The sequence below is a fragment of the Arctopsyche grandis genome, chromosome 2 (assembly GCF_051622035.1).
Source record: "Arctopsyche grandis isolate Sample6627 chromosome 2, ASM5162203v2, whole genome shotgun sequence".
In the NCBI taxonomy this organism is placed as follows: domain Eukaryota; kingdom Metazoa; phylum Arthropoda; class Insecta; order Trichoptera; family Hydropsychidae; genus Arctopsyche; species Arctopsyche grandis.
In genome coordinates, this window is record NC_135356.1 from 4400486 (window position 1) to 4427110 (window position 26625).

General features: G+C 32.4%; 1 protein-coding gene across 1 annotated transcript in view; it reads right to left on the reverse strand.

Moving 5' to 3' along the window:
• Nucleotides 1–1141: 1141 nt before the first annotated feature.
• LOC143922845 (LON peptidase N-terminal domain and RING finger protein 2) overlaps nucleotides 1142–26625 on the reverse strand; it is a 93581-nt gene continuing 68097 nt past the window's right edge. The window contains exons 5-8 of the mRNA XM_077446199.1: nucleotides 7993–8115; nucleotides 5915–6182; nucleotides 2402–3255; nucleotides 1142–1351 (exon numbers count right to left, since the gene is read on the reverse strand). Of these exons, the coding sequence (XP_077302325.1) occupies nucleotides 1142–1351; nucleotides 2402–3255; nucleotides 5915–6182; nucleotides 7993–8115 (1455 nt within the window). The remainder of the gene's footprint in view (nucleotides 1352–2401; nucleotides 3256–5914; nucleotides 6183–7992; nucleotides 8116–26625) is intronic.

The window sequence follows — 26625 nt, forward strand, 5'->3', positions numbered from 1 at the left end:
TAAACTTATAACGAACGATAAAGAATCAGGTGAACCATATATAATATCATTTTGCAGATTAAAATACAAAAATATTTATTAAAAAAATATATATACATATGTCTATTGTGGCCAATCTTTTTTATTATTAAAACGAAAATGATTTCAATTACAAATTGGTCACAGTGTGAGAATTGTGTTACAAATTAAGTCGGCGAACATACATATGTACATATATGTATACTGGCAAGTACAAATTATTTGCTTTTGATTTATTTTTTAAGAATTCTAATTAATTTTAGAGAATTCGGAATTAATCTCATACCTGGTACTACAGGTTTTTCATTCCGAATTGACCCTTTTTCATTTAAAATTGACCCCTTTTTAATGTCAATTTGAAATGAAAAAAGAGCTTTTTAAAAAGGGTCAATTTGAAATGAAAAGGGGTCAATTCTAAATGAAAAAGAGTCACTTTGGAATGAAAAACCTATATAACTTATAATAGTTCAAGATTTTGAAGAATGAAAATATAATAAAATATTAATTTAAATTATTTATCGCTGACTAAATTATACAATTTGTCACTCTATGAAATGAAAAAATAAGATTTGTTCTTTATATACAAAAATTTCGTCTAAATAATCTAAAAATGATGTGCTGAAACTAATAATATATATATATATATATATATATATATATATATATATATATATATATATATATATATATATATATATCTATATATATATATATATATATATATATATATATATATATATATATATATATTTATTATATATATATATATAAAAAATAAAAAAAGTCCACCTTTACAAGGGTTTAATTAAAGTATATTTATACTTACATTGACTGGAGCATGTCTTATCCACCACACGTTTTTTAATTTGCAATTAATTAATAATAAATCCAAATGCCAAACCAGATATGCTCCGGCCGAAATGCAAATAGACAATCAAACGTACCTTAAAACAGTGTCGAATAAGTCAGTGCACCATTTGATGACATGTGTGAGAGCGATTAATTTTTTTTTTATATATATATATGTATATAATATGTATGTATATTAAACTAATACATGTCATGTCTACCGCTGTCCGCTAAAGATTTTCCTAAACGTCTACTTCTCTAATTCAAAACGATATCACATTGATTGTTCCCCCAGTTGGCTTGTGCTCGCCGGTTGGTTGAAGATCCAAGGGCCGCTGAAGTATTCGGGCGGTGGGTCCATAAAAGCTAATGCCCTGTCATTCATACATGTTTGTTTCTTTTTAGCTAGAAAATATATATAATCTAATGTTCTGTCTATGGCACGAAGTCTTTTCTCAAGGTCTGACGTTTCAAGAATCATTATCTGAAAATAAAACAACATCATAAGAATCAATGCTATAAATCACATCAGCTGCATAGAATACGCGCAAAATAATGCAATACTTTTTTAGGAAATATGCTACAGAATATTAATTATTTCATGCTAGTGGTTTTGCCCGGCTTCGCTCGGTATTTGTAATATGAATCGCTTAAACATGGCTAATCTGATACTAAGCATTTGATTAAATTTATTTGACTAGTTTTATTTTATTTAAATTTATTAGAATATTCTTTTGCTTTTTTATTAAATTGAACGTCACAGACTTTACGAACCAAAAAATCAAACATACATACATACAAAGTCTCTTTCGAAATTATATATTAGACTAGTGTTTTTACCCGGCTTCGCTCGGTATTTATAATATAAATCGCTAAAACATGGCCAATCTAATAGTAAACATTTTATTAAATTTATTTCAATAGTTTTATTTTATTTAAATTTATTTGAATATTCATTTGTTTTTTATTAATTTCAACGTCACGGAATCTACGACCCGAACAAACAAACATACATACATACAGAGACTCTTTTGAAATTATATATTAGATGTGCAATATGTAAAAATTTATGTACATACAAGTCTAAATTCATAGATGTCCCTACAGATTAATTAATTATTATTTTCATGTTATTCAGCCTCTCGAAATACAGCTATTTGTGTAATAAAAATGCTGCAATGTTTGTAATTAATTGTCTAGGAAGGCGTATTGGAGTCTACCTGGTATATATATGTAGATGTAAATATAAAATATAAAGAAATTAATCCGACACCATCTATGAATGTGGTTTCAAAGTATCATAAATTGGTTTGAATCTTTGCTACTTATAAAAGTTTGCCTAAATAAAATTATAAAAAAAAAATCATCATAAAATAATAAATGCATCATCAATCGCTTTCATCCATTGATTTATCAATGGCATACGCATGAATAAAAAAACGCGCCAAATAAAGCAAAATCAAATAAATAAAAAAATGTGCACATAAGAAAAATAAACCAAATAATCAATTGTTTTCTTTGTGTTAATCTTTACCTGCAGTTGAGGCGACAGTGGCAAGATGGCTATGACCCACCAAGTCCACGACGGGCCATCCCTCAAAGTCCACCAGTCTTCCTCCTCGTCCGGCATAACACCAAATGTTTGAATTGTGTCGTGCTTCCGCATGGAATCCATATCTTTGAACCAGAGCCAGGCTTTTCTACGGACTTTGTTGTGCAGCTCGGCGACGGCGTTCCCATCTTCAACACTTATCATGTTATCCTGGATGGTCTCTATCTGAGCAATGTCGTAGCCGTCCCTCTCCCCGCGGGCCAAAACTCTAAATCTACGCACGCCGACCGTCGACAAGATCGAACAACCGTTGGCCATCAGTATGCAATCTTTGATTTCCAATATGGTGCCGACTTCGGCGTATCGATTGGAGCCGTTGGAGCAAATTCCGAATTGGCGCGAGCCCGATTCCAGACACCGCCTGATCATTAGCCTGTATCGGGGCTCGAAGATGAACAGCGGACACGAGACGGTGGGATAGGCTGTGATGCACACAAACACTGGTATGTACGGTTCGCAGTCGGGCACGCCGACTATCTCCTGGCTGTGGCTGATCCTCCTAGCGATGTACTCGGAGGGCATTAGATTTCGCATGGCCTCGTCGACGAATGTCGTTATGCTTTTGTTCGTGTTTTGCACGTCGGCCAGCGAGTGCATGCATAGCGGACATGTCGATCTATAATCCAGGCATCGCTCCAGACAATGCATGCAGTATGTGTGGCCGCAGGGTGTAGTCACTGGTCTCCAAAGGGAGCGGCAGCATAGCACACATTCAAAGTCGGCCTGGTCTACGAGTATGCTCTCCACTTGTAAGTCATTCGCAGAAGGTGTCATCTCTGGAAATAAAAAGAAAATATTCATTTTTTATCTGCGTTCAAAGTTCGGACTTGCTTACATTTCTTATTTTCAATAGATAATAATATACAAATACTGTCATGTTACCAGCTATGTGTAAATTGTTTATGTTCAAAATCAATCTTTGAATTTTTTTCATTTTACATGTCATAAAAATTCGTTCCGATTTATTTTTACATATTTAGATACTAGCTGAATCCGGCATGCATTGCAATGCCATAATAACGCATGTAATTCCCATTCCCGTTCCCGTTTCAAGTGATGGTTGGAGCTCAACTCGTGTCTCTTCAAATCCGTGTCGTCATAAACCAACTGGTAACGTGGTTACCGACGAACACATTTCCTTGACTACACAATGACGCTTCAAACTTTCGCGTCGGTATAATCGTAATTACGAATATTATTATTAAGAGGTTTTCTCCCGTTTTTTTTTCACAGTAAGCTTTCCAGACATGCATACAACAAATCCTGAAAGTTCCATCGTAATCGGCTAAGTGGTTTAGGAGCCAATACGAGACAGACATTCAATTTTATATATACAGATATGTAGTCATGTAGACTGTATCTAATATAAAATTACAAAGAGAATATGCTTTTAAAAATAAATCATTCCGTCTAGCAATGACATATTACCAATAAATGAATCCTATATATCTATATATGAATCCTGTAAATGTATGGTGCGAGAATTACACCATACAATTCTTTGATTTCAGTAAGGAATTTTGCAATAAGCATCACATTATTATACACTAGTGGTTTTACCCGGCTTCGGTCGGTATTTGTAATATAAACCGCTTAAACATGGCTAATCTAATAGTAAACATTTTATTGAATTTATTTGAATAATTTTATTTTATTTAAATTTATTTGAATATTCATTTGTTTTTTATTAAATTTAGCGCCACGGATTCTATGAACCAATGATAGTTACACACATACATACATACAAAGTCTATTTCGAAATTACATATATATTAAACTGGTGTTTTTACCCGGCTTCGATCGGTATTTGTAATATAAACCGCTTAAACATGGCCAGTCTAATAGTAAACATTTCATTAAATTTATTTGAATAGATTTGTTTTATTTAAATTTATTTGAATATTCATTTGTTTTTCTACGAACCAACAATAGTTAAATACAAAGTCTCTTTCGAAATTATATATTAGATTTACTAAAAGTGACGAATTAATTGGTCAGAATTTTATTATTTAGGCTCAGAATAAAAACCAAATGGTTAGAATAAAAAAACTTGATATGAGGCTTGTAAATAGCATATGGTTAGAATAAAAGTAACGAATAATCATAATAAAAATAATAAATGGTCAGAATGATCATAATTACAGGTAGGATAGCCAAGGGGCCGCTCATTGGTCCATTGTTGTAAATCCTTTGTAAAAAAGGTTCGGCAAACCTTTAACAATGCATTTACAACATTTGAACAATACGCGGCACCTTCTGGGTCCGGGCTTTAATCATAATAAACGATCAGAATGGTTATAATAAATTATCAGAATGGTCAAAAACAATGACCAGTCGGCATTAAATCATTTTTTTTCATAGACTGGATTATAGCTTTTTGAATTTTAATTTTATCCCTTCCATTAGGGCTTCGCAGGAATGTTTTGTAGTTGTGGCTAGTTCTTATATATTGGTGCTAGCTGTAGATGCAAAACATACCCTACTTTGGACATTCACAATAGTCCAAACTTAAACTTAAATAAATAACTTGATTAATACTGGATTATAATTAGGTAAGAAGAGATACCAAAATACGAGTGATGAAGATACATTTGATGTGAATTATGACCGATCTAGTTTAAATTCTGACTAATTAGTATAAATTCTGACCGTTTATATTCTGATCGTTTGATACAGGTTTTTCATTCCAAATTGACCCTTTTTTCATTCCAAATTGACCTTTCTTCATTTAAAATTGACCCTTTTTTATTTAAAATTGACCTTTTCTCATTTAAAATTGACCCTTTTTCATTTAAAATTGACCATTTTCATTTAAAACTTACTTTTTTTCTTTTTATTGACCCCTTTTCGATGTCAATTTGACATGAAAAAGGGTCAATTTTAAATGAAAAAGTGTCCTTTTTAAATGAAAATAGGTCAATTTGGAATGAAAAACATATAAATTTTGAAAATGTATAAATAATGAAAATGAAAAAATATATAAATTTTGACTAATGTTATATAAATTCTGACCAAAAACATATTAAAATTTTGACCCGAAAAAAACGAGCCTTTACTTAATCGTTTCGGCACATTGAGTACTTTGATTCCCGCATAATCAGATAATTTATAATTTCTGTTTAAATTATAAAATATTTATAGTATAGATAAAAATTGAATACTGCCGTAATATTCATACCAAACAAGGAAATGTAATAAGATAATGATGAATGACATCTTGTCAACTTTTCTATTCAGTTAATTTGAAATGTGAAATTCATAATAAACTCAATAACATCTTCTCAATTTGAGCGAGGAAGCATATTAGGATTCAAATTGACAGAATACATACTTATTATATTAAAGAAGAAAGATTATTTTATACAAGGAAAATGATTTCGAATTCTACACCATGTGTTCCGATAGAAGACGAGTGATTTAAAAACTAAATTGTACCTGAGAACTTTTTGACTTCTTTAAATATGTGATCTATTATTTGGTGGATTTCCAACATTTTCGACGACGTCTCCGCATGGTCTGTACTCGGTGGATTGACGGGTTCGGTTGACTTTTCAGGCTTTGAGGCTGAATGTTGTTTACACAGTTTACTTTTGTTGAATGCTAATTGCGAATGATGCGAACGGTGGGTTCTGGTCTGGTAAGCTTTGGTTCTTTTGGGACTTCTCTGGCGCCACTTAGGTGTTGTAAGTAATCTTGACAAACACTGAAAAAAGTAAAGCAACACCATTAAAAACACATTACAATGAAACAAAATGTTTCTATACAAACTGAAATACAATGATATTACATGTGACTTAGTGTTTATGAAAGGACCAGTAAAGTTTGTGTCTCAATCACGATACGAAGCAAACATGTAATAAATAATAAATAAAAAAAGGCAATTGTGTCGGTTAACATTCACATCGAATTTCGCAATCATTTTAATACTTATGTAAATACAAATCCAAGTTTAGATTATATGTATTCATTGTACTCTGACCAGGATATAAGTCAAGGTGATTTATTCAAAACGCATCAATAACAATCACTTGATATTTAATAATTAATTACACTAACGAAATGGTTGTTTATTAACAACGAAACATTTACGAACACATTTTTTTTTTAATTTCATTTAACACTTAATAATATGCATTTATTTAAATTTGATAAAAATAAAAGCAAATAAATATTATTCATACAATCGCCAATTTATCAAATTAATAATAGTACAATAAAAGTATGTCAACTTAATTAAGAGACGCGCAAAAATATGAACATACAAACATATGTATTATATAAAACACAAAAAAAAAATGAAAATATTAGTACGAGGCCGTCGCGATAGTGACAGTTCATCTCCAAATAATAAATTCTATACACTACCTGAGTGACGTAATCATTAATGCCCGGACCCAGAAGGTGCCGCGTATTGTTCAAACGTTGTAAATGCATTGTTAAAGGTTTGCCGAACCTTTTTTACAAAGGATTCACAACAATCGAACAAAGTGCGGCCCCTTGGCTATCCTACCTCTAGTAATCATACATACACACACATTGATTGTTTATGATACTAATAACTGTCAATGTGTGTGTGTGTGTGTAAAAGCATCAAACATCACTTGATAGGCAGTCAGCTGGAGGATTGAGTCCGATTTATCATTGGCGTGCTGTGAAAATGTCTCTGTTTTTATCGCACAGCCTTACTTACGTGTGCGCGAGCACGATTCAATGAGGACTCGGTATGACGTCATCTAGTCCCCTTGTATACTGCCCGCACACACCTAACTAAGGCTGTGCAACAAACACAGTGAGATTTTCACCGCACGCCACTGCTGATTATGTCACTATCGCTATTTCCACAATTTATTGTAGCATAAAACATATACGCTTTCATTTTCAATAACGCAAAAATAAACATCTTACATGTATGTAGAATTGAATGAATTGATCATACTTTTGCGCGTCCATAGTAAAATATAATATTATATTTATGTTAACTTTTTCATTCATACAAATTTCATAAAGGAAAGTTTGTTTGAATGTCAACTTTTCCAGAGAAATAATATTTTATCTTTATGATGAAATATTATGTAAATGAAATCAAACCTTAACGGTAAGAATATCACGTTGTGGCACACGGTTTAATTAATTTTATGTACTTTATATAAAAATGTATTTTAATAATCTTTTACACGCAAAATTAATCCCAAACAAAGCTGGATACTTCTGCTAATATTTAATATGAATAAAAATGTAATTTATCAAAAAAACTTTTTTTTTAATTTATACAGTGTCAACTTAACGACGCTTTCGTGAATTCATTATCAAAAGTTCTCAAGAAGAGTGACTTATTACAATTCAATTAAAAGTTTGCGAGGATTGTCGCGCTCCAGTAGTGACTAATAGTGCATACCTAAGCACATTGTAATTCCTTGGGATTAAGCAGACTTTTCATTGGACGACTCGTTTATAACGAGTTCTTACTGTGAAACTGTAGACATGTATAGTATGTAGTTGTTGTTGTGACTCACCAGAGTAATATGTTTCTTGACGAGTTGAGTGCTATGGCCGAGTGATGCTGATATGCAAAATGAGATAAGCGCTTCTTTGGGTAAGTTTTGGTTGAAGAGGACAACACCCCGCACAAAGTGTCCCTGAAAAACAAAAATAATAACAAAATTAACATCCGATTGTCCATGAAACGAGTGAACTTCACCTCTTTAACGAGTTCATATGTGTATTTAATCAGATTACTGTTGGGTCATTGACACAATCGCGCTGCACATGTGTGTCATAGTGCAAGGCGAGAATCATCATTTCCAATGATGATAAGTACACAATGGCTATCTCGTACAATATTATGTATAATACATATGTTACAAAATATTCATATTATGGTGCGTACGCACCAAGCCAACGAACGGCCCACAGGCCAAATTTAAAAACCAGTAGCGTACAAAATATCGAAATAAAAATTAAATTTAAAAATTGAAATTAAATATCAAAATTAATACTATTATTATTATATTAAAATTAAATTCAAGTATCAAAATAAAATTATAATCATTATATTAAAATTAAAATTAAATATTGAAAGTTAAAACAGAACATGCACAATTTAAATAAATTATCGAGATTGACCTAAAATTAGATCATCAACAATCAACAACATTTTGTCATACACTAAACAAGGCTGTATGACAAAAAGACAGATAATTTCACCGCATTCCAATGATATATATATATATATATATATATATATATATATATATATATATATATATATATATATATATATATATATATATATATATTATAAATACATAGTACCGTTTACCATGCACCCTTTTTTTTTTTGATCTTTCGACTTATGATCTTACGATTTTCGATCTTTGCTTTTTCGACCTTTTCACTTTCGGTGCCGTTAAATAGACCCCAAATAAGTTAGGGCGGCACTCGATGCGCCAAAAGCGCTTTCAAATTAAAATTAGAGCACCAAAGGCCCTACATTTGTACTCGGAAAATTCTATTCAAACAATCTACTGGAAAAAGCCAATCTTCAAATTAAGTTCACCGCTAATTCAAAATCTGATATTATTAACAATGAACTTATCAATTTAAAAGCCTTTCACTCATTGTATTAAATTTTATAAAACAGCACAATTAACAAGAATTATATCCAAGCATTTGGGTTTGTACGCTTTTGCTGACACTGCCTGAAACTGTAGCAAGGTTTCAGGGCCGGGAAAAAAAAAGGATGGTAATCCAGTTTTTATAATTTTTTCTAAGGGTGTTTAAGAAAAAATTGCCCGAGGGCACCATTGGTTGTATGGCCGGCACTGTATTTGAGAAATATAAGAAGGATAACAAGCAAAATTCGATGATGAAACTTACATACACATTCACTCATACCGGCTATGAGAAAATTGTCGATATAAATTGAGCGCAAATGAAGGGAAACTCACACAAGATGCGTAGAAGTTCTATTTCCTGTTGTCGGATTTTGTTCAAATTTTTTTCATTACTCAAAATCACTATATATATATTATAAACACATTAAATATCAAGACGATAAAAATAATTTAAAAGGTCAACATAAAATTATGAAGTATTGTTTTAAAAAAAATTACAATTTCCGGTTTATGAATTCTGACCAAAACCTTATCAACTCTAAGTTAGTATACAAAGAATACAAATATGAATTTTCGGCGTGATATGTTCAGGGGTGTGGAAAAAATCGTTTGGTAGTAACATTTTTGACTTTTCGAAGAGGAAAAAATCCCACTTCCGGTTTATTAAATGTAATGATTTTTTTTTATTTTGATCACATTGATACAACGATCGTACTTTAATTTTCTCGCGAAGAGAGCCCATATTTAAAGGGTCGAAAAATATAGTGGAAGAAAAATCGAACAAGAGTAAGCTGCCACTTCCGGTTGACGAGTGTTTATCAAATTTTATATATATAACACCGAATCCGTGAAATTGTCTATTACACGCATTCGGCAAGAGAATTGCCGAATGCGTGAAAAATGCAAGCACGTTGCCCAGTTCACGGATTTGGCAAATTATTTGGCGAATGCGTGTATTCGGCAAGAATTTGTCTGCTCAAATCATGGCGTCGGCAAATAGACAGCGGCGCTCCGGTGTTGTTTTTTAGAACTGGACAGCGTGGACTAGTGTCAAAGTGACAGCTGAATGAGGATGTTTCATTTAGTTTAATTTACATATTATTATGTATAATATGACTACATACATATGTTTCGATCATCTCATATGACTTATACATAAATTAATGCCATTTTTATACATTTTGATCAATATTTTAACAGTGAAACATATGTATGTAGTCATATTATACATAATAATATGTAAATTAAACATCCTTATTCAGCTGTCACTTTGACACTTGGTTATAATATAACACGTTGTCCAGTTCACGCATTCGGCAAAGAATTTACGGAATCCTGGGCAACGTGCTTGCATTTTTTACGCATTCGGCAATTCTCTTGCCGAATGCTTGTAATAGACAATTTCATGGATTCGGTGTAACATATATAACTTGCTATTAAGCTTAAACTTTTAGATATGAAATTTTAATTCGAAACACTCAAAGGTGTCTGAGAAAAATATAAAAAATATATAAAGGTATACAATTTATAATTTCTATTACATGTAAAAACAATTCAGTATGATCGGTTGATCGGCTTGGGAGATAATTGAATTCATAAACTTAGTAAAGAGAGGACACCTATAAGGGGAGGTACTACTTCCGGTCAATTTAAAAATTTGAAAAAAAATTACGTCGTATCGATAATCATTTCAGTAACTGATGCTAAGTTTCAGCTTGATACTCTAAACTACACACATTTTTTCTAAGCCATTAAAACGTGATATGTGATCGATTCTGAGTTCAAATCAGTCAAAATCTTGAGCTCGAACTTCTACATGATCACAAAACTTCATAAAAATTTTAGAATGAATGTATAATGTATATTTACGTCAAAAGAGGGGGGGAAGAGAGATTGATAATATCATTGGGAAAATTTATTCTAATTTTCGCAATTGAAAATTCGCAATGGTCACACACACACGGAGTTATTTTTAAATCTCAGTATTTCACAGCAGTTTCGATGGTGAAACAATTGCAATTGTGTTGTTGAATAATCGCGGCAAATTGAGTAACGAACGACAAGAAACAAGTTGGCTGCGGCCAGGTGAAATAACTAAGATAACGAAATTATAATTTATATAAACGATTGAATAACTGAAATCTGAATCGGATTGAGTTTCGACAACTCATCGACTATGTGAAATGCAAAAAAGTAGTTTGGATGTCAATGTTATAAAACATAAGTACATATAAAAGTGGCCTTCGCTTTGTAACTACATGTTTGATTTTATAATATTTGTATTCAATGAAGTCTCAAGAAAGAATGTATTTAAAATAACAGAACGATATATATATTTCAACATTCCAAAAATATAGCAATGCCAGAATACGGAATGCAATTCCCGTTCCCGTTCCCGTTTCAAGTTATGGTTTGAGATCTACTAACGTCTCTTCAACGCCGTGTCGTCATAAACCAACTGGTAACGTGGTTACCAACGAACACATTTCACATTTAAAATCGTAATTACGAATATTATTATTAAGATGATTTTTCCCGTTTTTTTTTCACAGTAAGCTTCCCGGACATGCATACAACAAATCCTGAGAGTTCCATCGTAATCGGTTGAATAGTTTAGAAGCCTATGCGAGACAGACAGACATTCAATTTTATATACATATGTATACAGATTATGTAAGAAAGATTCCTTGAAAAAGTATTAACTTCCAATATTCGTATTGGAGATGCCCCTTCATCCGGTAGTGGATGGGGAATGGCTGTAAATTATGATGATATATGTACATATGCAATATACATATAGTGTATACCTTAGCAAATATGTCGCACGAAAAACAAATTATTCAACTTTAGTTAGTTGAAGTGTATTTTCAGTTGTAATATATTTTGAATATATTCCGTCTAACCCACGTAAGTGATGATTCATATGGCAAATTACAAATCAAAATATTTTACAACTGAAAATACAGTTCAACTATAAGATGCCATTTGTCTGTTTTGGGCAACCCTTAGGGGGAAAACACGCTGAAATGACCGGCACGGACACGCGATTGGCCTCCCGATGTGAAAAATCCGCACGGATTTTACTTTTTTTAAGTTTCTACTTTTACTACATTTCTTCAAATATGGGAATCACTGCAAACTTATGTCAATACAAGGATTTAAGCCTAGCATAGATAAATCTATAACGGTATTACTTTGAATTTGAAATTATATTCAAATAATGGTGACAAAATAAGGTAGGTTGACCTGACAGGCCGTCCCAAAGTGTCACACCAGTCTTACAATAAAAGAAAAGAACAATAAAAATTACCAATCATTCATCTCATTTATTTATTCAAATAGCAAAACTGCTCATACATACAATACAAAATAAAAGCAAAAAATTATACATCATCTTCCACAAAGGTATCCATTAACACCCTTCAAAAAAGCAGCAATGTTATTAGAACTTCTAATGCTTTCAGGAAGGGCATTATACATTTGAACACCTCTGTGAAAAACACCTCCTGCAGTTTTAGCTTTCTTAACTCTACCTATAATTAATTTATTCCTATTTCTCGTTTTATAATTATGTATATCTCTATTCCTAACTATATGATTATTAAAATATTTGGGTAATAGATTCTTATCTAGCTTATATATAAACTTTAAAGTGCTTACTTTAAGACTATTTCTAATGTCCAACCATTTCAATTCATCTAACATACTTCTTACATTCTTACATTTCCTCACATTCAAAATTGCACGCATTGCTCTATTCTGCACATTCTGCAGTTTATCAATACACAATACACAAATAGACTTGTGTAGAATCTCATGAAACTGACTAGCTCATCAACATGACAATTGAACAGTTCCAAAAGTCCATCTATCACATTAAGGAACCGGAAAGCCTTTACAAGAGACGAGTTATCGAAAGCAGACGTTTTCGCAGGAATAGGTTGAAATTGGGTAAATCGAAGGGTTATCAATTCTTCCCTTTAATACAGCAAAGAAATATTCGGAAATGGAAATAATTCTTCTAGAAGATAGTGAATTAAAGCCTGGCATACCTTGTAAAAAGGCAATGGGAATTAAATAGGGGTAATATTTATATTTCCTCATGTAAAGGCATCTAAGAAACTTTTTTTGAACTCTTTCTATCAAGAGAGAGAATTTAATTTCAGTGCGATTCCAAATTACAGACCCAAACTCTAATGGAATTGAATCCATGACCCCTCAGTTGATAGCATTATACGCCAACTACTAAGCTTGTTGGTGGTAAACATACATAAATCAATGGTCCATAGCAGTTGGAAATACAAAAAAAAATATATTTAAATTCGAATTCGCATCTACATATTTACATATGTATGTAGTTAAATAGTGGTGTCCCTATACATACTAGATTTTGTTGTATGTAAATACCCAAATAAATAATATGTAAAATTTAACATTGACCGCTTCGGATTAGAATCGCTAACTGAATGATTTGTGATAAATCAAGACAATGCGCGACAACACGGTCACATAACTCGTTTGCATATTGAAATTTCGAAAATCACGACGTGAGAACTTCGCCTAAAGTTACGTACATACATACGTGTTACATATATACATATGTATATACCCTACAGCTTAAACGAAAACATACATAATATAATACACATACGTATGTACATTCATACATAATAATATTGCGACGATACTTAAAGAGCCGACTTCGCTTTTGTATTACAATCGGACATTGCACAACGGACAGATCGAATTTCGCAATTTCCTAGTTCGCTATAAAGTTCGCTCGTACACTAAATGTCACAGTGCGACGGCAAGGAACCATTGACGTGGATTGCGCGATCATTATTACAACGTATAAATAAATATATTTATTTTTTTACATAGATATATACCAGGAATGCTTGACAGGAAGACCCCTTCACCTTCCTGGACAATTAATTACAAACAATGCCGCATTATTATTATTACATAAATCACACTGTATTTTCAGAAGCTGAAGAATACGAAATAATAATTAATTAATTAATTAATTACATAATTAATCCATTGAGACATCTATGGATGTTAGATTTTGTACATAATTTTTAAAAAATAAACACACAATAAATAAGATTTGTGACAGCAGGAAAGGTGATTTTTTGCCAATTTTGAGGAACCGTTTTAACAATGGTCAGATAAAATTGGCAAACTCTGATAAGAGACGATCGATTTGGAGTCACAAATACCCCCAAATCTAACCAGCAGTATGGCGGATTGAACGAATATATATATATATATATATATATATATATATATATATATATATATATATATATCCAATGTAGCGTGAGACTTACGAGAACCGAGCATGCTGTCGCATTCGTGCAATGTGTTGTAGCATTGTAAGGACGTAAAATATGTAATTTCTTTATTTTTTTAATTATTTCTTATTTAACTATATAATATTATTAGAATGTCATTCAATGCAAAGTATTTAATGATATTACTGTAAGTGCTTAATATTTGCTGTCCGTAGCTTAACGTTGACAATTACTTTTATCGTCTAAAAAATATAAAATTTATACGTATACCATATATAAATTAATAATATCAACAACCTAAGTATGTTATAAATGTAAATATTTCAAAATACGAAACACAAACTCAAAACATAAAAAAATAAAAGTCAAATTGTACGCACGAACAATGATGTATTATATCTTGACCAAAATGCAATGCGAAACTGAAACGAAATGTAATTGGCCATCGCGGGTAGAGTGGGGGTGGTTTTTCGGTTCGGCTATGTCGGAGATCGAACCGTGACCACTCTGCTCGAAAGCATAATATGCTAACCACTAGTCCACACAGCTGGTTAGAATAAACTATGATTTCAAATTTATGATACACTTAGCGGCTCCTTTGAATAGCAGATCAAAAATAATGTTGAGTTTTTAATCATTTTTCAACTAATCCATACAATTTAAAACAATTCAAATAACATACAATTGAAATTATTGTGTTTTGGCACTACCGGTAGTACCGAAGGTCAAACTACAACCAAAAACCGGTATAATCGGTTTCGGTAGTATCGGTATTGGAATCCCTAATAATGACCAATTCATAAAGAAACCAATACGCTAAAGAACTGACGATTTCATGACATGAAAAGTTATATATTATGCACATATGTATATATATGTACATAGGTATATAAACGATCGCTAATTCCAATCTAGTTTTCAATTTGAAACCACTTAATTTTTAATACTATTTCACGGTACACGGAGCGAAATCACATCATTCGATTTGCCGGACACATTTGGCTAATTTGGAGTAATTGGCATATTCAATTAACGTCACAATTGGGTTTGGATTCAGCGAATCGGTTCAGCAAATTAAATGACGTGACTCGAAAGCAGTAAAATTAGATTTCTTCATTAGTTATGAAATACGTAGCGTGAAATAGATAATATAATTCATGCAGTTTGAATTATACAATATATGAATTGTTTTTGATAAGACATACATACATTGGTCCATCTAAATAAATATAATATACCTACATATACATATATATATATATATATATATATATATATATATATATATATATATATATATATATATATATATATATACAATATAAAAACGAACACGATGTTTGTATATACATCGTATGTATGTGTGAGTGCTTCGACAAGTATGGAGATTTCAAAAAAACAAATTTTACATTACCAGGAGTATACGTTATGCATAGATATGTGGTGTGACGACCTATCGTGTCTAGGATACGAGGGGTAGCGGGATATTGGGGGGGGTGTGGAGCGTCTAATAAGTGCTTCAGATATTGAGCGAGTTGGAACGGGTGGGGTCAGCGTCAGATGCGCGGGACCGTACACACATACACACATCCACGAGGACACACACACACACACACATCCATTAATTATTTTGACGCGAGCGAACGGCGGGCGTTTAATGATTTCTCGACTTTTTGCTATAAACCCTTTGAGTGCTGACGTCTTTCCTGTTGAAAGCCCGCCACGCTGAAAATTTCGCCAACATTTCCAATTAGGATTATTTAGAAATCCAATAGAAAGCCGGTATAAAAATTGTAGCTGATCCAAACAAACCATAGATAACTACCGCCGAGGATTTCAAGTTTTGTTAAGGTGTGCTTAGACTGTCTATTATATCTTGTAATCATATAAAATAAACAAAATGTCTATTAATGAATGTATTTTTCCAAAACTAGTTACATCTTCTTCATTGTTGTTAAAATGTAATGCTCACAATCGAAATGCCAAGCCATAACCATAACCAGCAGCGTGGTCTAGTGGTGAATGTTGAATTGTTTCGTACTTGATGTTACGAGTTCGATTCCCCGCTAAGTCTCGTTGTTGGCCAGACCTTGATTTGTCTAGGTCGATCGTTTCTTATCAGAATTTGCCAATTTTTCTGATTTTCATTGAAACGATTCCTGTAAAATTGGTGTTTCCCTCCCAATTTTCTGTTGCGAACCTTTAGTTATTGTTATATCTTAGGTTTCGCCATATTGCTCACCATATACTATGTCTCTGTGGTTGTTTATCGAATATAAAATTCGTATTGTGTCATGAAAGTTATTCATCGTTATTTATCGTATTAATACGATGTTTGTAATATATGTATACTGACCATATATGTCAGATATTTAGATTTACATGTATCTATGTAATAATTATGTGGACCAGGAAGGCGCATTTGGGGTTTACCTGTTAAGCCTTCCTGGTATATTTGTACATATGTTGTATGTGAAAATATGTATATAAAAATAAAAATAAATAAATAAATAATCTAAAACACTCAGCGGTTAGGGATTTCCATCGGGAAACTCTGCTATGGTTATAAATTCAGAAATTTCGGTTTTAAACCAGTCTTTATAAACATTGACAAGGATTACACGACCCATGTTCAATGCATTTTTTTTTCAATGCTACCTGGAAAGGTTTAGCGGGTGGTATTCTTGTTTACTTTGTACATGCTCAAAATACAACGCCTATCGGCGTTTTTCAAACCATCGGACTTGTTGGCAAAACGCCGATTGGCGTTGGTCAGCATTCAAAGGGTTAATACGTGTGCGAGCATATAAATAACCTTACTATATTTGTATACAACACATCATTTTAATTCCCTTCTGAAGCTCCCCTTTGAAATCAACGGGAACAACCCTAGTCTTTTAATAAAAACTCCCGGCAAAGCTGTTCGCTATGCAAGTTTACAGTTTTCAATTACGTACGATTCAATTTTGTATGCTGTGTTTGTATTTTGCGATACTTTAACTTATATAGACCGTAGATGAGTTTTGGAAGGGGATGGAAACAAAACTTTTGTGAAAAGGTTCTAACTTTTACGATTTTCCCTCAAACTTTTACCCATCCGAGCAACGCCGGAAAATTCGGCAAGTGTGTGTGCATGAAAAATAAAGCAATTTTTCAGAATTTGCTATGAATAAAATATTTTTCACTTTAGCACAATAAAACACTATATATGTATGTACGTATGTAGTATCTTACGTGACCCAATTAATATAATACAATTTCCAAAAGACTAGTCTACCAGCCAATAGTGTACACGTATAAAAGTGTATATAGGGAAAAACTGGTTTGTAGTTTCTATCGTTCATTAATGTTATACAAACTCGTTTCCGTCGACAACAATGATTTAGACGAGTGCGTAATATTATATTTATAGATACGAATATATATATATTTTTTTTCAACTTACATTATTTATTATCATTTAACTAAAATCAAAAACATTTTTTTAATATTTGAAAACAGCACATGTATGTGTTTAGATAGCCACGCTTTGACCGAACATACTTACGTAGTTACGTCATAATATTTCAGAAAAAGTTTATTTTAATACACACACTACATAGAAAAACATCGAAATGTAATACCCAAGGTTAGAGTATGGGCGTGTTGGGTAAGTAATACAGATTAATATGATCCAAGTTGTTTTGTTCCCATGCAATGTTTATGTAGACAAACTAAAATATGTGTAATATAGGCCAGTGAGTGTAGCAACAGGTCAGATAGTTTGTTAATCGGAATTTCCCCCCCTGCTGCTATCGGAAGTTTTCGGAAAACAAAGACGACCTGTACAAATACAGTTCATTATTCAGGGCAGCAAATTGTCATCATCAATCAACTAGTGTTGTGCCCGATGAAATATCATTGCATGGGTGTGTTGGCATATTAAGTTATTAAATAAAAAAAAAATTAAAAGAAATGTGTAGTCGGTCCTGTATTTGATCCGCAAGCGGTCGAATTTTTTTCAAATACCTTTAAATATGTTTAACTTAATATTTATTGCAATGCCAGAATAAGGCATGCAGTTCCCGTTTCAAGTGATGGTTGGAGCTCAATTAACGTCTCTTCAACGCCGTGTCATCATAAACCAACTGGTAACATGGTTACCGACGAACACTTTTCCTTGACTACACAATGGCGCTTCAAACTTTCGCGTCGGTAAAATCGTAATTACGAATATTATTATTAAGAGGTTTTTTCCCGGTTTTTTTTTCACAGTAAGCTTCCCGGACATGCATACAACATATCCTGAAAGTTCCATCGTAATCGGTTGAGTGGTTTAGGAGCCTGTACGAGACAGACATACAAACAAACAGACATTAAATTTTATATATGTACATACATATGTATGTAGATTGTTTAATATGAAAATAAAATGGTAAATACTACCTACTTACTTGCATATAAACAATATAAAACATCAATAGAAACATTAATTCATTAAATAAATTTTCAATAGATGGCGCTAAATGCTCAGAAACTAAAAACTACCTGCCTTACTACATATTTTATTTTATTTTATTCAATTAATCAATCAATCTATGTACACTCGTCATTACAGATCGCTCCAACGCGACGAGTGTACTATACAGATCAAGAAACACACTAAATTATATATTATATTAATACAAATACATAATTACATAATTCGAAATTATATATGACATAGCAAAGTAAACATATACAATGCCATCAACAAACATTTATACAACAATCATCCACAGAGACATATATATGAAGAGAATGCCGGCGAACTTTGAGATATAACATAATAACTCTAAGATTTTGCGAGTGAAATGGGGAGGGAAAGCCAATTTTGCAAGAATCGTTTCAATGGAAATCAGAAAAATGGGAAAACTCTGATAGGAAACGACCGACTTGTTCAAAACCAAGGGGTGGCCAGCAGCAACCAGTGTGGCTCGAACTCGTAGCCACACTGACTATAGCAAGATATGCTAACCACTAGTTCATGCTGCCGGTTAATATAAATAATATAAAACACCAATAGAAAAATTCATTAATTAAATAAATTTTCAATAGATTTGCGCTAAATACACAGATACTTGCCTATTGGTATCAGACAGTATATATGGAAGTTTTTTTCTTTCGTTATTATATTCGACAGAATAGCGATATTATACATATAAATATATGGATCGTTTCAATAATGTACATAGTTTTGGAATAATGGAACAAATATTTATCCAACGAATATGCGCCATTTGAAGATTTACATAGTTAGTACATTGTCTATGAGCGTGTTCACACATAGCACTCATTGAAAATACATTATAAATACATAAAGTGTGAGACTTACGAGAACCTCGTAATGTGCACGAACCTCGGCGAGGTTGCAATCAGTTGGACAATTTATGGCGGCGATTTATTCTATATATTTCGCTAGAAAGTTAATTGTAAGTATTTGAAAGCAACGAAAATCACAATCAATAGAAAAAAAACATCTGACTATTCATTCTAATATTAATTTTAAGCACAGTGATATTAGGGTTTGAGTTAAAGTCCGTAAAAGCCAAAACCTAAAAAAAGCCGCATTTTTTTTAAACGCTCATATCTCACAAACGAGAGCAAAGCAACAAAAATCATTGTCATATTCGAATTCAGTGGGTCCAACTTAGTAAAAAATGTTTAGTTTTGTTTAGTCTCCGCTCTGGTAACTAAAAACTCAGTGTTATTAATACATAATAATTATTAATTATAATAATTATAACTTATAATATAAGTCGTTTTAATTATTCTAAAACTGGGCAAGAAATAAAAATATGGAACGGTTAGGAAAAAGATAATTTAATCTGAGCCTGATAAAAGGCCCTTTTCGTGATTTATAAAAATAGCACACTCGATCCCGACTCTTGTTATAGACACATTTCGAATTATTGAAGCAGAATAATGTGACATATAACGTAATATCATCAAATCATAGACATGTTATGAAGTTAGCTTGTCATTTATCTATTGCTTTATCTTTAATTCTGCCATTTAAACGTTTAGAAGTCTACATAAGTCAAGTGAAAAAAATCTTGGAATATATACATATGTACATACATATACATATATTGAATTTCTTAAGGTGAAAATTTACATAGATATTGCAAATTTTAGCAAATAAATTGACATACAAATTTCCAATAATTTGTCCGTCGTAATGGTTTCTCGGAAACCAGAAACTTTCTGCTAACAAATTGAACATTTGTTGACGGAGCGATGCAATCAGTCGAGTGGTTTTATTTAAATTCAACGCTGTCTTTCAGACTTAAAAATTATATCTAATAATAAAGTTTCGTAACGACGAAATTTAGTCCTTCATTTAATTCACCCCCCACTCAACCTGCGATGGCCAAATACATATCGTTTCAGTTTTGCCTTGCATTTTGGTCAAGAAATATAATATTGTTGGTAGAATTTGACTTTTATTTTTTGTTAGTTTTGAGTTCGTGTTTCGTACTTTTAAATATTTAGTTTCGGTATATTTAGTATTTTTAAATAGAGTTCGGGTGATAACAAACTATCTCAAATCGGACGAATTTGCCTGTTTTAAATTGGCCACGGAATTCTCCCGATTTAAAATATCTGGAGCGACTTGAAAAAATATTTTTACATTAGAGATAATCCTACTAAATATATTCTAATTAAAATATTTTGGTTGTGTTGAATAATAATGTCAAAATACCAAAGATATTAATAAGCCATGCATCGCTAGTATGCCTACTCGTTATTATTAAATAGAGGGAACGACAAAATATTAATTATTTTAAAATACATTGTTATTTATTTGTAGTAATATATTATACTAAAATAGTTAAAACCATTTTTTATTTTTTTTTATTTAATAAAATCCTTACATTTTATACCAAAAACCGAAAAATTGATTGAGGTCCAATTAATATGGCCGGGTATGTATATGAAATTTAATATCTGTGGAACGGGAATTGCACGCGTTATTGTGGCATTGCAACACATGCCGGGTTCAGCTAGCATAAAACTAAAATTAAATAATAGGGCGAAAACACACAGCGGTGAACGGAACATCACGTGCATGGCTTTGGGTGGTCTCCTACATTTCTTCAAATATGGGATACACCGTTATCGATCACTGTCAAGCAACGATAAATACAAGCATAAAATTTTACTGAAAAAGATCCAGAGGATCATTTTGGGGCGGGGCGTGCTGAATTCATGGCACGGTTCATTTTTTTCACATGTTTAAAAGTATCTAATTCCACGTTCACCGCTGTGTGTCTGCGCGCGCACATTAATACGGGAGGAAAAGCCTGTTCCTCTTGTTCCTGTTGTATTCGGCTCGCGCAAATTAAGTGAGTATGTACCGTTTACCATGCACCCTTTTTTTTTGATCTTTCGACTTAAGATCTTTCGATTTTCAATTGTTGCCTTCCGATATTTGCGTTTTCTGTAATTTAACATTCTGGCTCGTCACGGAGACCGCCTCGCGCCGTAGGGGGTCGACCGGATACGCCATTCCAAGTCGGTCGGAGTGCACGTATCACAATACTATCCGAAATAAAGTCGACAGATTTGTGTGGCGATATGTCGGTCGTAGATTCGCCGATAAACTCACTTTTACTAGGAGTCTGAGATGGTAGCGTTGAACAATAGCACCGCGAAAAGTTTTGAAGTGTGTTGCGCAACAGAAATCCGCCCCCCAATTTTTACGATTTCACGGTTACGTAACACGTGAATGGCACCCCTTCCCACTCGCTCTCGTAGAGGTTGGGTAGACAGAGAGCAACAGTTGTGGAAGCTGTTGGGATCGATATCGTGCAACTCTAGGGCCAGTGGGCCGACGGCCGTGCGAACCCCCAAAGCCTCAGAGTTCGAATGGCCCTAGCCTTTACGTAAGAGCGAACAAGTACATTCACAAGGGATCGGTCGTGCGACTTTTGCTTGAATTACGCAACGACAGTTGGCCAAATACCAAAGTCGAACCTCCCATTATATAACGCCAAGGTTGTGGAATCTTTATTTTTTGTTTGATTTTTAAATGCTTTTTATTAAATCACTAAATTACGTTCCCAATACATCTTATATCTATTTTAATAACTACTGATGCACTCATCATTTTCTATTTTACAATTTTAATTTAATTTTTAATTATGTTATTTAATTTTGTTAGTAATCATAGTATTATATTATTCTAATGCAAATGTACAGCATAGTAGGAAAAAGAGCTCCAAAACCTATATACAATTCTTATAAATGCTCATAATAAACTCGGTTTATTTTGATCGGCCATGCTCAAGATTGGCCATGTTCAAGAAGATTGGGCATGTTCAAGCTCTTTATATTACAAATACTGAGCGAAGCCGGGTAAAACAACTAGTAAATAGTAAAAAAAAAGTGACCAGATAATTGAGGCAAGTTCGAGGTGAGACCTTACAAGGGAACAATAAATAAATTTAATAAAAAGTTTACTATTAGATTGGACATGTTTAAGCGGTTTATGTTACAAATATCAAACGAAGCCGGGTAAAAACACTAGTCTAATATATAATTTCGAAAGAGACTTTGTATGTATGTATGTTTGTTTGTTTGGTTAGTAGAGTCCGTGACGTTCAATTTAATAAAAAAAACAAATGAATATTCAAATAAATTTAAATAAAATTAAACTATTCCAACAAATTTAATGAAATGTTAACTATTAGATTCGCCATATTTAATTAAGCTGTTTATATTACAAATACTGAGCGAAACCGGGTTACTAGTTACTAATAAAGCATTTAAATCTCTTGGATTCCTACTCCGATTAACAAAACTTAAAAAAATGATCCTTATGTACTTAAATTACTATATTTTTCCCTTGTAAGGTCTCACCTTGAATTTGCCTAAATTATCTGGTCACCTTTTTATTTATCCCATTTTAATTATATAGAAAAAGTCCAATTAAAATGTATTAAATCCTTACGCTACCGTTTTTCTACTTACGCTCATACTACTGTTCCCGATATTTTAAAATTCCTATTCTTTAACAATCTTTCTGTCAGGCTACTGCTACATTCTTTTTTAAGCTCCTAAATGGTTTCCTTGATTGTTCCGATTTACTGAGTTAGGTTTCTTTCTGGATCCCAGTTAGGTATTCTAGACACGTTGCACACTTTTCACGTAATCCTTTCTAAAATATTCCTATCTACAGCGTGTTTATCGTATGCTTAACTTAAGCTTATTCTTTCGAAATTATATATTAGATTAATGGAAATGTATATTTTTTAGACATGGTATGGATAGCAAAACCTACAGTAATATTATACTTTGCATTGAATTATATTGTAATAATATTATAGTTAAATAAGAAATAATTGAATAAAAATAAACAAATTATAGACAACACGATTTCAATTTCGTATTTTTCGGATCGACTGCAATATCGTGAATTTGAGTTTTTTGTCGCTTTAAATATCAAATTCTGACGTGCAAAATATTCTATCCCAAATTTTGATTATGAATTGCCGGCATTTTTAACTTAAATTTGTCGGGATAATTTGAATGCATTTTTCAATGCATACATAGCATATTAGTGAACCAGTTTCGTCGCAAACATGAGCCCAACCTTCTTTAATAATTCAACATTCACATACGAAATTTGAGTTAGAGTCGTTCATTTGTTAACAACTTCGACTCCACGTCCTTTCATAGGACAAATAATATCAAAAGTTATGTAGAATTCATTTGACTTGGATCCTTCATTTATGTACATTACACATTGTGAGTTAATAATGTTGCCATATACTGCAAATATAAACGTCGAGGGTACTACTCCCTACACGAGACTGGATCCTCGGAAGTTTTGTCATTAAACTGTTTCTAACTTTTGTAGTGAGTAGTGAATAGTCGTAGTAATCAACGAGATAGCAGTTATGTACATGCTCAAACATGTGCAAACATATATATGAAGCATTCAAAATCAAAATTAATGAGGAAAATCAATGATATCTACTCCAACAATAGAAACTGAAAAACTGTAACAATATTCAAAAACCTTTATTAGAAGTCGTGTCTGTGTTTATAAGAAAAGGGGTTGCATTCTGGGCGAAGGCGCCGGATTCTGGTTTACATATAATTTCGAAAGAGACAGTATATTTGTTTGTTTATTCGTGACAGTCAATTGAATAAAAAACAAATGAGTATTCAAATAAATTTAAATAAAATAAAACTATTCGAATAAATGTAATAAAATGTTTACTATTAGATTAGCCATGTTTAAGCGGTTTATATTACAAATACCGAGCGAAGCCGAGTAAAACCGCTAGTATATTATACATATAAGTATACCAAGTGCATTGATGGAGACTTTTATCTATGGCAGAAAATACGCCCCTAGTAATACTAGTACGAATCGTGATATGAAACGCCGTCTTGAGATGAAAATATTGTACATTGTGTACAAGAAGCGTCGATTTCAATACAATAAACCTGTTAACTGTCCGATTTCTGATTTAAGTTCCGGTTAAAATTACATTAGAGACGTCTAATAGTATAATATAATATCAATTATGCATGTTTGGTAAGATTTATCGAGACATTAGTCTAAAAACTTGTTTCTAACGTTCATACATACATACATATTATTATTATATGATTTTTCGAACACAAATATATCTACATTTTTTTTTCATATTCGTAAAAACATTTATTGGTGAACGTGTTTATCGCAGCATGATTTTTTCTAACGTACGTAAGTGCCTACTTATGAAAATGCTTCCAATACCATAAAATAATATGCACTCGAGAGTGATTTTTATTATATGTATGTACATATGTGCTTATGTATGCTGCCTGTACTTACATTCATATTTATGTTATTGTTATTTCTCGAAGTATCACAAACTGTAGTCACGCACTTTATCAAGAAAAAATAACTTTATGATACGTAATTTTTTTTTCTTTTTAATGTATTTTAATTTTTCTCATTTTTATTTCAAACAGGATAATTTGTAAAATATGATTGTTCAATACCCTTGGGCCTATCGGCTTTGCCGCCTCCACCAAGTATATTAAATAAATAATATTATAAAATATTAAGTGAATATATAAATATACATATAATTATTTTCTTTTCTTACCGTGTTATAGCCTATAACTAGTCACCGGAGCCTGAGGGGGCCGTGTATTGTTCAAAGGTTGTAAATGCATTGTTAAAGGTTTGCCGAACAATGGATAAAACTGTGACTATCCTACCTCTACCTATAACTTATAGGGGGTTGAGTGAAAGTAATATGTGTATTGCCCGTTGACATTGAAAGGGTTGTTATGTAAAATAATTGATTTGAAAATGTGAAAGAAGGAAATCATTTGTCTTGAGATATGCTAGGTTATTCTTCAACCCTTTGTCTTCTCGCTTGCTTTTCAACTCGCTTGTGAGAAGCAAGCTAGATTATAATGCGATTGTGTGGAATCCGCAAGAAGCAAATGACTCTCTAATGATCCTATATACATAGGAAAGAATATGGGTATTACCCATATCTCTACCCTACTCCTTTCCTTTTGGGTATGCTAGGGTATAATTCCTTTGATCGTCGGAGAAAGTCCTCATTAAATCGTTTTGTTCTCCAGCTTCTACGTGGTAATACGTCATGCCTGTCGTTGCTGGAACAGTTGGGACTATATGTCCCTAATAATTATGTGCGTGGTAGACATCATCATTCGATGTTTATACCTCTTGCCCGCACATTTCTTTATCGAATGGCTCCTATTCCAAAAGCTATCGGACATCTCAATTAAATCGTTGCTGCTGAGCCTAAATGTGATATTTTCCACCTCAGTGAGCGTAGGTTATCGGATTTCATCATAATCATTATTTTCATAATTGAATGTTATGTAGATATGAGTGGAATTTTGATCTTTCTCTCCCATTTGGGCATCGCAGGGATGTTTTGTATTTGCGGCTGGTTCTTATACATTGGTGCTGGCTATAGGGGCAAGACATTCCCTACTTTGTATTTTATTATTTAATACTTTTACTTTGTTATGCTATTGCTTTTTATGATTATGTATAAATGTATTCTTTGTCTTTGTACATATGTACTTACATTTTTTTTCTCATCTCTATGTTTTTCGCTTTCAGATCCGTGTTATAAGTAACTTCAGCGTTGGCTTAGTACTCTTTAAATAACAATAGACCACTCCATTAGTTAACAAAGCAAGAGAACAAAAAAGCATGTTTGACAAT